This window comes from Triturus cristatus, chromosome 3_1, assembly GCF_964204655.1.
Source record: "Triturus cristatus chromosome 3_1, aTriCri1.1, whole genome shotgun sequence".
Taxonomy (NCBI): domain Eukaryota; kingdom Metazoa; phylum Chordata; class Amphibia; order Caudata; family Salamandridae; genus Triturus; species Triturus cristatus.
Window position 1 is genome coordinate 877,458,153 of NC_140583.1, and position 14,036 is coordinate 877,472,188.

Consider the following 14,036-nt stretch of genomic DNA (forward strand, 5'->3'; position numbering starts at 1 on the left):
TATATAAATATATATAGAATGTTAAAACAATGAAATATACATATTAGTTAATTATTTATTATTTTAAACAGCAATAATCATAATTATACAACTAAATAAAACTTTTGCCTTTTTATTACAAATGTAAACATAATTTAAATTAAATGTAAGTATGATCGAAATGTTCTATATATTAAAGAAAAATAATATGCTAGTGTGGGAGAGATTTTAATTATTGTTTAATATTAAAATAATTACTACACATTGTTTTTATGTGTTAATGTGTTATAACTTTTAATTGATTAGTTGTAGGTTATAAATAAATATTTAACATTATTTTGCGTTTATATTTTTTATTAAACGATTTTAGATATTTTTTTAAAGAATAAGAAACCTTAACAATTTTCCCTATACATTTCCTCAGCAGAATCTCTGCCACAGTGGAGGAGCTCTCCACCTATACGTGCAGAGCTACTAGTAGCATCTTTGCAATAGCAATCCTGTTCTAGGAGGTTCTACCCACTGATCTGATATGGAAGTCTACACCGAAGTGTAACTCTACACTTTTTTGCTATTCACCATTTCTGAGTGTAGCTCAAAAATGGTGAAAAGCAAAGATGTGTAGAGTTACACCTAGGTTTGGTTGAATGTATGTACATCTGGATAAAGATACACATAAATATTTACCTTTCTAAATGAGCTCCAAAATCTTTAAATATGCCTGGAACAGTCTGTTCTCTTAGATTGGAAATCTGACCATGTTTAACGAATTCTCATTTCCAACAGAACTATAGACACAAGCCGGTACAAGATGACTGGATTAAAGATTTGTTACTAACCTTCAAACCAGTCAATAGAACAAGAGAACTATTTTATTACATGCAACTATCTATTCAACAAAGCCATTCCCTCTTACACATGCATATGGTTTTAGTTATGAGATAAGGAAATTCACAAAAATTTAATTTACATTTGTAAAGTGATTTACCCATGCATAATGATACCCCAGAATGGTGTAATATAACACATTGGCAAATACTCAACAAAGGGGATGGAGTGAGAATTTCAGAGAGTTTATACTCTCTAAAGTTTCTCAAGAGTTTGCGGGTATTCATAGAATTATGAGTTGACCCATTGGTTTGCTGGCAATGGTAGATTTACTGCAACATAGGTTAGCAAAGGGGTTTAAGGATTGAGTATTAAGAGACAACGCATGTTCAAAGACTGCAATAATTCTGCTTTTGTGTTTTCTAATGTGCATATATTTCTATACCCCTGTAAATGGTCTTTTTTTTATAAATTCTGGTTATAGTGTCTCTCCTAGCTTAGGTTGGGACAATTTCTATGAACATCTTTTATGGATGATAATTATATTATTGAATTAAAAACTAGATTGAAGGATTATGTCATGAAATTGATTAGACATTATAATAAATGTCATTTATATTTAATTTGTTGTCTTAATAGGTATGAAAAGAACCTGCTGTTTGCCCAGCGCTGGGGAATTCGAAAAGGAATGATAATGGGCTTCTTCAGTGGATACATGTGGTTTATAATTTTCTTATGTTACGCATTAGCCTTTTGGTATGGCTCCAAACTTGTTCTTGATGACAAAGAATATTCCCCAGGAAATCTTTTACAGGTATGTGTAATCGTGTTTACTTGTTTCATTAAAGTAACATTTGCAGATCATTTATATTTGTTGCCCATACTGGATTACCGTCTCATTTCTGTGTGCCTACTATAGGCAATAATCAGGCTGAAGTAGTTCACTGTTACGCATATACCAATTATAGGGCCCTCATTATGACTGGCCCGCTGTTTGGAGTAGTAATTATCCCAAGGGACAAATAGCGATACTGCGGAGATTGTTATTGGTGGCAAAAAATAGCACCCATTTAAAGGCAAAATCCACACCGGTCAATGTTTGTGCTTCACAAGTAATTTAACATCACAGATGAGTCCACAAGCACTGTCCTATGAGCATGAACGGCTTCATTACTTACCAGTAATCTACCTTACTTCAAGTCCAAGGCTAGCACATCACAGTACATACCTAACAAGGTCAGATGTCACCCTGAGACAAAAAAAACTACTTGTCCCAAAAACAAAATCAATTCTCAGCCTAAAACACTTTTCATCTGTTTGTAAATCCTTCCCATTTGCTTCCAATAAGACCCCTGAATACTCCACACATCCTGTATTTTCCAAAACCATAGTATACATGGGGGATGACTTGTTGGACTCTGGGAGACCTTGGACTCAGAGTATTGAAGATTAGTTTTAAGTAATTGAAACACTGATGCCTCACCTGCCTTCCTCTTCACAGTTCCTACTTTATGAGGATAAAGTAAGTAATGCAAACACAAGGAGATGATGGACGGAGCACTGAAACTTTTCAGACACTCATTGCCAGTCACAGATCTGGGTTAAATCCATCATCGCTTTTTAGCTCACTTTGCCACCCCAGAGAAATCAGTCTTGACCCTGTGCCTCACGGGAACAGTACAGCCCGAACTGCAAAGCCAGGTCTTCCCTGGACCGGTAACAAGCATCCTGGGACCGGTTTCGGGGTAACACCCCTCATCAGCCAGGCAGAGTACAGTCCAGCAAGGGTTAGTCCTTCAGCAGTACACCAGTCCTTCGTGGCAAAGTATCCACAGGTCCAGCAGTATACTGAAGTGGTGGTGTCTGAGGTCCAGTATTTATACCAAGTGGAGCCTTTAAAAGGGGGAAGAATGCTTCTAGTAGCATGCCTTTGAAGTGCACAGATATCCTGCCTTCTCTGTTCTCACTCCAGAATAACTCCAGGGGGTATGCAGCCCTTTGTGTGGAGACAGGACAGAGATTAGTCAAGTGTAAGTAAAACCGGGCCCAGCACCTCCGTCCCATCCTGCCAATGATTGCCCATCCACTCACACCTAAGCTCCCATTGTGGGTGGCTTTGTGTTGTGGGCTACCATGTCTCTTTTGTTCCTCTCTTTCTTGTCCTATCTTGCTTTCTTCTCTGGGGTCTGGAATGCATGTGTACATTCCAGGTGTCCTGGGATGAGCTGCGGGGAGGTTCTGGAACTGGGGGAGCTTTGGCAGTTGGGGGAGCTGTGCCACTGCTGGGATGTTGTGTTGCTGTTTAACCGTGGTCCAATTCCTGTTATACTGATTAAACTACTGGAGGACTTCTACACGTCTTTGTCATCTTTTCACTTTTGTTTAGAAAATGCCAACTTTCTAAAAGCGATTGTTTGTAAACAGCTGTGATGCACTCAAATTTCTAAATCATAAGCACAATATCTCAGTAGAACCCAAACCTTTTATGATGTCGGTATGCACCTCCAGAGGTGGTTCAACCCCACCACCTTTTCAAAGTAGAAACAAAAAAACTAGGACTGACGGTCTTAGACAGAATGTGCACATGAGGTGCTAAACTCTCAAATACTCTTAAATTGCCATCTCTAGTCTAACTGAAAGGATAGAAATATAAAAAGAAATTGGAGACAATGAAAAAGACTACGTGGGTCAGTAATTGAAAAGCCACCAGCATCGAGACTAAGAAACACCCATGGCCATGCCAAAGCTATGCCTTATAATCACACAAACTCCCATCTGATAATGTGACAGTAATGTGACAATCACCCGTGAATGTACTCAAACATGTCGAGGACGTTAGTCTCCAATTTCTTTTTATATTTCTATCCTTTCAGTTAGACTAGAGATGGCAATTTAAGAGTATTTAGAGTTTAGCACCTCATTGAATTGTTATCAGTCACATAGACCTCACTGGATTGTAAAGGCCAGTCATGTTGAGTAGGCAGCATAAAATTATTGCATAAAACAATTATTGTTCATATGATTTACTTGTAGAGTTCCCCTGATGAAGGGTGAAGTTTTACACCTAAAATGCATTGGGAGTGATGTAATCCACGCCTGATTTGTTCATTGGAAGTTCCAATATTCATGAATTATTTGGAAACCACTCTTTTGAATAAACAAGGAGCATGAAGAAAAGAATTATTGACGTCATGAAATTTTCTGAGAAGATTTGAAAAGGTTATGCTTGTATACAATGAAAAAACTGTGTATAATTGAAATTATTGTGTGTCTGCTTTAACACTCAGTTGAGTGCATTAGGTTGTACACGTTCTGTCTAAGACCATCAGTCCTTGTTTCAACTTTCTAAAAGTGCCATTTTTAGAATTGTAATTGAAAATCCAACTTCACCATAAATTAGGATTTTAAATTAGGATTCTAGAGACACCAAACTTGAACTGGTTACCTCTTCTCATTTAGAAATGACACTTATAAAATGTAATAAAGCAACTCCAATGTTACCCTATGGGAGAGATAGGCCTACCAGGACATGTAACATTTGAAAGTACATCTCCAACCTTTTAAATACACTGCACTCTGCCACCTGGGTTGACAGGGCCTACTCTTCAGGTGACTTATATGTTCTAAAAAGGAAGGTTTGAGGCCTGGCAAAGGTCTAGCATGCACTTGCATGGTTCACAGCATGTTTTGGTGCTGTGTTCGACACACATCTTTTCCTTATTTATGCTCATGATGTTATTAAGGATTGCTGGTGGATTTCTCTTACATTGTAGTTACCCCTGACAAAGGGCTGCCTGCCTGAAATGCATATATGTTGTTACGGTTAAACCTGTTAAAATGTGATTTGCATCATGCTGTAGAGATGAGCTTGGATAAAACTTTGATTAGCATGGATTACTTGGCTAAAACTCAACCTTTTCTTACAGGCTGTGCGTCTCAGGTCTGGTGTGCTCCTCGCGCACCAGCTAGGTCAAGGAATTTTTACTGTGCTGGGGACAGAGCACAAGTCGAGTGCTGCTAACCAAGATCCTGCCTTTGAGCATTCAAAAAGTATTATGTTGAAACGTCTGTGTGCATTTGACCATTTATTTAGTCAAAAGGTTTATTTTGTCAGGTCAAAATGGCAGTTTAAACTGCACACACAGGCTCTGCAATGACAGCCCTGAGATGTTTAGAGGGCTACTTGAGTGGGTGGCGTAATCAGTGCTGCTGGCCCACTAGTAGCATTTAATTCACATGCCCTGGGTACATATAGTACCACTTTAATAGGGACTTATAAGTAAATTAAATATGCCAATTGGGTATAAGGCAATATTACCAAGTTTAGAGGAGAGAGCATATGCACTTTAGCACTGGTTAGCAGTGGTAAAGTGCTCAGAGTCCCAAGACCAGTAAAAATGAGGTCTGACAAAATGGAGGAGGAAGACAAAATGTTGGTGGGAAGACCACCCTAAAGCGGGCCTAACACCTATGCTTAAAGGCTTTATGGTTATACAGATAGTTCCCAATTGTTAATTGACACCTTGTTTTGAGAGTTTTGCTTGACTTCCCATAACTCTTGTAATTTTCTGTTCATTTTGGAATTCACATAAATAAATTAACCAGTGCCTTCTGTTAGTTCAAGTCTAGTAGTTAGCAAACCAATGTTCACTTTTTCCTAGTGGCCAAAAAGCATTTCCGAATTTCTTATATTTGAATTTGTATTTTAGGTGTATAAAGCACACTATGCCCATTGGTGTCAACGTGCTGCCACTGAATAAATTGCGGAGAGAAAGCAAAGCACTGCGATCAAGGATGGGAGACAAACCACGTTTTCAGTTACTTGCAAAAGGTTACATTGGAGGTTAGACTGGCAATATGGAGGAGCAGAGTGTTTCACAATTTGGCCATTAATACAGAGAAGGAACGGCTGCCCAATCTGGCTTTTTGAATTCTCAGAATGATCATCCTCCTCAGTGCGGAGGATCTAAGCGGTCTCTTAGGGGAGTACCAGTGAAATGCTGTCCTCAGGGGTACTGGCACCTGGTGGTGAAGGGACAAAGGGACCATACAGAGTGCTTTAAAAATCACCTGCTTCTTAACTGGTAACCAATGCAGGGAGCATAACTCTCTCCTGACAGAGAGATGCTTGGGAACATCCAATACAAAACTGGCAGCTACACTTTGAATAACCTGAAGCTTGCTGAGCAATGATGCAATAGTCCAGACTTGAGGTGACTAACGCAATAACTACAGCTACTCTGAGTACATCTGGTAACAGCGGGAAAATCATTCTCAGCACTTTACTTTTGAAAAAACAAGAACTCACGGTCCCGTTGACTATAAGTGATGATGTTAGCAAAAATGAACCCCAGGTTTTTAGCAATCACAACAGGAGTCAGTAATGGATCAAACATTTCTGCCCACCAAGATTCAGACCACACCAAATGGTGTGCCCCAAAAACCAAGATCTTCGCCCTTTCAGCATTTAGTTTCAGACAGTTCTCCTTCTTCCAGATGATGGTATCTGTCATACAATTTTTGAATTTCTCTGCAGCTGGAACCATGTTGTTGAAAATTAAAACATTAATCTGGGTGTCTTCTGAATAGGAATGCACCTGAAAGCTGAAAGATCTCACTAGTTTTGCCAGGGTACAACATAAAGATTAACCAGGGTGGGGTTGATGGAGGTTCCCTGCGGTACTGCACAAGGGAGCCAGAAAGGTTCCGGCCTGAAGTCTCCACAGCTGATAGTTTGGGTCCTATTGGTCAAGAAGGAACCAAGGAGATCCAAAGCTGTATCCCTCAACCCCACTTGGCATAGTCTTTGCACCACGTGGGATGGGGATATCGTGTTGAATGTCGCAGACAGTTCCAACATTACCAGAATGGACGCACCTCCTTGATCCAGATGGCATCAATTGGTATCTGCCGCTGCAACTTGAACTGATTCTGTGCTATCATCACTCCGAAAACCATTCTGCAATAGGTCCAGAAGGCCTTAGGTGTTAATAAACTTTACAATTTCTAGGTTAATATATTTTTAAAAGATTTTGGCCGCAGCAGGCAGGAGTGAGATCGGTCGGAGATTTTTTAAATCTTCTGAATCTCCATTTAGTTTATTTTTGAGTGGGATAACTGTCACCTCCTTCCATAGTTGGGGTAACACTTATTATCTGATTAAAAACCTTTTCCAGGAAGGTTGCAATCTGATCAGGTACAAGTTGTAAGACTTTGGGAGGACAAGGATCACTTGGTGAACCTGATGTCAAATGCATGAGAAGATGTTTCACTATCATGAAGGATATAGGGGGAATAGTGGACATCATTATGATGGGAGGCTGCTCATCAATATCCTCTCCCTCTATAGTAAGAGGAGAACTGTCCTCCTTAACCTTGAAATCAGTGTAGGTGTTCAAGATTCTCTCTCTAAAATACACTGCAGCATTGTTGCAGAAACATTGGGAATACTCAAAGGGGGATTCTTAATGATTTCATAGTGGTTCTCAAGGTATAACTTAATATATCTTGAATTACTCTGTCATGTGAAGTTGGGTGAATTCACACTGGTAGACATTATGAGGATTGTACTACTGTGGAAGAGTCCATGGGCCTCATTGAGCAGGTTGCAGGTCAGTGGCGTAACGATAATTGAGGGGGCCCCCCTGCAAGGTACGTGGAGTGGCCCCCTCCAGACTCTATCAGGAGCTCGCCGGCCAAAGTGCAGTGCTGAGGGGGCCCCTGGAGCATGGGGGCCCCCCGCACTGCAGGGGATGCGGGGGCCTGTGTTACGCCCCTGTTGCAGGTTGTGGTAGGTGACTGCCGTCAAGTGAAATAGGCCACCTAGCACAGAAATATTGCTGAAACATTGAAAGTCCATGTTTTCTGTGTAAAGCAGCAAAGCCTTGTATATGACAGTTGTGCAAGTAATTAGTTATAAGATTTGCCTGTGGGTAGAAGTAAAATGCAGAGGCACCCACCAATAAATATTTCATAATTTCTATGGCATAATTTATAAAGCAGCATTCATTGCATGCTACTCTTTGCATGTTGTAGTGAACTACCATTAAACAGCAAATAATATATTTTCCTCTTTTCTAGGTGTTTTTTGGCGTTTTAGTCGGTGCTTTAAACCTTGGACAGGCTTCACCTTGCTTGGAGGCTTTTGCTTCTGGCCGTGGAGCAGCAGCAAATATTTTTGAAACAATAGACAGAGTAAGTACAAATTTCCACGTTATAATTTTGGCTCAACATGAGTTAGAGATAAAATCAAGTTCTGCAAAATGAACCCTTAAATATTTGTTTGGTTTAAATGTTCATTACAGTCATTGCATTCTATTACTCAAAACCTGTATTCATTTCTTTTAACTTACATCTTACTATGAGTATTGCCCGCCAAGTCATCATTTTTGTTTCTTAGTACTTCTAATAATCTCAGCTACACTGAAAAACAGACAATTAAAAAGTGATGCAAATCTTTCAATTTTCAAAATTGTGGCATAACTGGTATTAACAGAGAAAACATGATAACTCTATTACAAGCTACGGAGTGCTAGCTCCCTTCTGCTAGAGCCTCCCAAATGCAGACAAAAGGAGACCTATGCCGACACCTTCTCATCATTAAACCTGAGACTATGGAACTCTATCAAGTCAGAGATTCGTCAAACCTATCAATGTCTGCTTTCAAGACAAAGGTTAAAAGGATTTTACTGAAGAGATTTCTGTAATAACCAGCTGGTTGAAAGATGACCCCGGGACCGCCTGACACCAGGGGTACCCTCTCGCTAAGACACATATGCCATGTGTGTCGCTGTTGCACCTCCAGTTGAGAAACCATGGACGACCAACCTTATGTCTGGTGTTTGCTTTTCTTTTGCTTGCTAAAACATATGTATGTAATGAGTTATGATTGTTCCTCTGTACAACACCCTGTTACCCTTGGCCTCCAGTAGACCGACCATGGATTACGCCCCTGATGTTTTGTGTTCGGTTTGCTGTTTCTTGGTACTATATGTGATGAAACAGGGTATGGTTTTTCTCTGTACAGCTCTCTGATACCCTTGGGTCATGCTTGTGCTATATAAAACTTTGTTAATAAATAAACAAAATAAAATCAATTCCTTGTGAATACAGTTGTAAGTGATTGCCTTTCCAGTTCTCAATAGCACAGTGAGTGATATTCAGAAGGGTATTATGACCTGCATAGTTCAAGTGCTGGAATGTATCTTATGGCATCTGCAGCTTGCAACATGAGTGGATATATCCCACTACTAAATTGCAGGCCTTCAGAAGTCTAATGAGTGATATGATCACAGGAAGTTATCACATCCAATTTTTAACTCTTAACGTGACACCAGCTAGTGCTCTATGTTAAGCCTAATGAGTCCTCTTCTAGTATTAAAAGATTTTGAAGATTTATCAAATTGAAGAGAGTGGCACAGTTTCATAAAAGTATCTCTTTGAAAAATCTACCTGCTAGGCAATCAATACCACTAGGTGTGCGTTACCTGTAGAGTACTGGTTGAATTGCCTCAAGAACTTGAAAAATGCTTCCCTGACCCAACAACCTTAGCACCTTTCAGTAATATGAGGTTATCATGCCACTTGCATGAATTCTTAGCACAAAGTACAAAAAGTGTCACTGGACTGGCAGGGGGAATGTTTAAGTTTTCTTACACAGACAAATTCAGACCTTCCCACTATAGAGAATTTGAGATATTATCTTTGCATCCTGGATACTCACATTCAACTTTTTAAATGAATGTCACAATCAAGTGCCAATTGTGATAAAGAATCCCCAATATCATAGAAATATTGGCCTTTGCCTAGCAAGACCTCCGACCCAATCATAAAAATGCATGCATAGAAACCCAATTTTCCAAGATCTCAGAAAAGCCTTTTTGATTGTCCAGATTTCCAATGTACATTTCATTTAATGGGAAATGGAAAGAATTACAATGATGGTATAAACAAAGATATTTTTCAATTCCAGTGAAATACCAATATATAACAAAAGCAGGAAGTTAAACAGAGGTGGTCTCAAATGCGCCTAAGCCAGTAATTCCAAGACCATCCCAAGCATTTGCAGGTGTTTAGTGTGCCTGGATTACATCGTTAAAAGTTCTCAGGCTGTTTATAAAATATATTCTATGCTCTGTATAGTGACCAGTTCAAAGACTTCTGACTGTGTCCTTATGTGGTTTGGAAAAAATTCACTTTACAAAGTTATAAAACGTACTTGTTTCAGCATAAATGTTTTAGCAGCCAAACAACCTATTTAACATTATGGTGTTTGTATATTCCCTTTAGGAGCCTACCATTGACTGCATGTCTGAAGAAGGATACAAGTTGGATAAAGTCAAAGGGGAGATTGAATTTCATAATGTGACATTTAATTATCCTTCTAGGCCTGAAGTTAAGGTAAATCATGTCCATCAATCAATAAATAAATATTTTTATACTTAACCTAAAAATTGTATGATTTGCACCTATAACGTAAGTTGACAAATAGGTATGTTATTTGTCATTGCATGATTATAACCAATAATAGGGGTGGCCATCAACGTATTGAAACAAATGCAGGTTAAACAAAAACTAGATTTGAATAGAATAATGCAATGAATCATGCCATATACATATCAACGAGGAAGGTAAGATTAACTCATCCCTTTTACCTTTATTAAATATCTAGTATCCGATTGAGCAGACCAATGATCATTGACAATGGCACTCACAGAATTGTTTGCTAAAGATATAGGACCTTATTTGGAGTTTAGTGAATATAAAACATCCCCCAAAAAACGGTGGGTGTTCTGTCATCTCTACATAAAGGGCTTAGAGGCCACATTAACTGATAACTACAGGAAGTACGTCCGCCACTTTCTAGCGATTGTCCAGCATCCTTCAAAGTCTAAATAAGGCCCCTATTCTCAAAATGTACCATAATAGTACATGGAGAGCAAACAGTATATCAAGCAAATATTTTAGGAACTGATCATTATAGTCTATAATATACCCAAAAAGAACCTATGTTCTGTGAAGATAAATACATTTTCCAGATGACACCCACAAGGAAAAGTGAACATTTAGGCTGACCAACCAACACCTAAACATCACAATTGTATGAAAACTTTGCTTTATGACCACCCACCTAATAAACCACTACTAAGCCACTCATCTGCACAAAGTCAAATTCTCATGGATAATAATGAAGAAAAATGTTTAGAATAAAGTTTGCACTCATAACACAGCCTAAAACTCTAATTTTATATCAACAAATTAGTCAATGGCTACACTACATCAATCTAAAAAATGATCAACAACTTGGCTCAACTAGGTTAAATACAAAAAAAGTGAAAGAAATCAGTTTTTCTCAGGTGAACTAACAAAAGCAAGACGCTTCATGAAACAATTAGAACGGAGATCTTTCATCAGCCTAAGAGCTGTTAGGTAAGCCTACAATAGGGGCATGAGCCTCACTAAAGCCTTATGCTTACACACTCAGATTTCAGACGTCTAACACAGAACTATAACCATGTTCAAAATTGTCAGAGTCGACAAAAATACACTTTGCACATAGAAGCAACAGATAATTTTCCTTCCTATGTTTGAAGAAGACCATTAAAAGTATATATCATGCAAACTATTTTAATGATGGCCCTCAAACATCTTGTGCCAAAGTCTGCTCACTTGCAGCGCCACTCTTTGCAAAAAGTCATGAACCTATCCTGGAGTTCTGCCTTTATTTCAAGATTCTTTCAAAGTAGAACACTTCACTTCTCTATTCAAGAAAATAAATGTGTATCCTTGCAATCTAAATCACTAATACTACTGGCCTATCAATAGCCTTCCTCTGCTAGAGAAAGCTAGTGAACAATGGGTGACAAACCAAGCCATTAAACCCATAGCAGAAAATAATCATGCTATACATCTAGTGATTACGTTTTCATCAATGTCAAAGGGATAGCTTTGATCCCAGCCTATTAGCCCTTCTTGATCTTTCAACAGCTCATTATAGAAATAAAGATGGGAATATGCTATGTATTGTGAAAACACCTATAGCCCTGACACTTAAGGCGATAAAATCCTCTACCTCTTTCCTGACCAACTAAAAACACTGGTGAGTGCTGATGCAGAATCCTTAATAAATCATGTCAATCATGTACATCAGTGGTTCTTAACCTGTGGTCCAGACACCCGTGGGGGTCCCAAAGCCTTCTCACGGAATTCACGACTGCTTAGAAAATTAAATACCTTTAACAGATTAATAAACTGCATAAAAATAAAGAAGCAAAATATAAAATAAAAAAAGTAAAACGTTCTGTAAATATAATGAATTTTGATTTTGAAGGCTAGAAATTAAGCTAGTATCTTCCGATTGACTGTGGGAGCAGTGCAAATGCATTAAACAGAATATAGCATGTATGATAAGAGGCCTCCATGGAATTTCAAAAAAAGTCCAACTGTCCCATTAAAATTGTGATTTAAAAAAAAAACGTTTTGAGTATTAAATATAATATTTCATTATTTGTGTATTTGTTTCACGAATGCTTGTGTCTCTATGTGTTTCCATATTGTTTTTCGGTTCAAATCTTCGAAAATGAATAGCCAGGGTCCCTGGATTACAACAATGACGTAGTGGGGGATCCCCTGATTCTAATAATGATTCATTGGGGGTCCCTGTGTTTCAGTAATAATTTAGTTGAGGTCCACAGAAGTCAAAATGTCAAGCACTGCTTATGGATGTCAGACCTTTCATAAGCTGAGATAGGTCGAGTGCAGGATAAAGTGTAAAAGGAAGGTCTGCCTCCAACCCTACCACAGCATCTGTATGGGCAGAGGTTTGTGGCCCTAGCTAGGACAAGTGGACCACTCACCACAATGTAAGTTTTTTTCAATTAGTTTGTGTGTATATTTGTGTTTATGATTGTTCAGTGGCCCTTGAGGCAGTGGCTCAGTCGAACATCTTTAGGGGCAGATTTACTAACACTGTGCACCAGATTTGCATTACAAAAGTGATACAAAACAGCGCAAAGTTTTGTTTTGGGTAGTTCTGGACAAAATGTGCATTACCCCAGCATAATTGATGTGAGTTCGATCATGTAGCTTTACTATTGTTATGCGAAATACCCAAATTTACAGTACTATGTCACATTGTGTAATTACACGGCATTCAAGTAAAATATTCACCACAAGTGCACCGTTCATGGTAAATATGTACTACAGATGCACAGTAACACATGAATGAAGGAACGTCAGTGGCTGTTTTTCGTGGTGCTTTTGTTTTTTTTTTTTTTTTTTTCTTTAGCTCGAATCATGTCAGTGTGTGTACAGATTTGCATACAATCATAAATTGCTTGTCCTTTATTTTGGACGAAGAGGATTATCATTCTCAGTGACAACATGAAGAAGTTACTCTCTTCAGAACTGCATATGGTATCACAATTGGTCTTCAAATGTGTACCAATGTGCCAGGGGTGATGAAGTGGTCTGTTCCAGGTAGACCGCAAACCTGACACTGTGACCATACATGCCTTTGCCTTCTTCACTCTAGCAAATATGAGCAGGTGCTTATCTGATTGTTGTTTTAGCTTTAGAGAGGTCAGTTATTTGCTATCGAAATCTCTTCCCATTCTGTCATGCTTTTGAGTTCTATGGTGAGGTTCCTTTGGCTACCCTCTGACCCCATATGTGTACTATATGCCTTGTGATAGCGAGTCTCATTAGGTTGAATCTGTTCTTTGGGAGTTCACCTTGTAGCTGTATCAGCACCTACATCCTCCTAGGAGACCTCAACTTCAACAACAACAAATATGTTTATTTCAGATTAAACACATCCATAAAGAATCAGCAAATGAAACAATAAAAGCACATTGTTCTAAACATAAATAAACAAGGGAGTCATGAGGGATTTCCAAAGTTTAAATGGAGTAGGCTATGTGTATAGTGGGGATAAAAGGGGGGGGGGGGAAAGGATTTTCCTTTCTTCAATCCATGCTTGGATTTTATCAAGAACAGCCCAGTGAAAAACCTTCTGGATCCGATCTATCAGGCTTCTTGGCCTGTAACTAGAGGGAAGGCTATGGTCCCCCTTTTTGTTGATGGGTAAGACCTCAGCACCCTTCCATGACTTTGGGATTGGAGCTCCTTTGCCTATTATAATGTTCAGTAGTAGGATGTAGCCTCCCCACCGAGCTTGATCAGAAAGGTGAATGTCACCAGAGATGCCATCTGGACTGGAAGTTTTACCC

The 14,036-nt window shown here is 38.8% G+C and overlaps 1 protein-coding gene across 2 annotated transcripts in view; it reads left to right on the plus strand.

Moving 5' to 3' along the window:
* The window catches only part of ABCB11 (ATP binding cassette subfamily B member 11), a 431,988-nt gene that overhangs the window by 249,840 nt on the left and 168,112 nt on the right, over window positions 1-14,036 (plus strand). For both annotated transcript variants that reach the window (XM_085645365.1, XM_085645366.1), the window contains exons 11-13: window positions 1,447-1,621; window positions 7,888-8,001; window positions 10,096-10,206. In XM_085645365.1, the coding sequence (XP_085501491.1) occupies window positions 1,447-1,621; window positions 7,888-8,001; window positions 10,096-10,206 (400 nt within the window). The remainder of the gene's footprint in view (window positions 1-1,446; window positions 1,622-7,887; window positions 8,002-10,095; window positions 10,207-14,036) is intronic.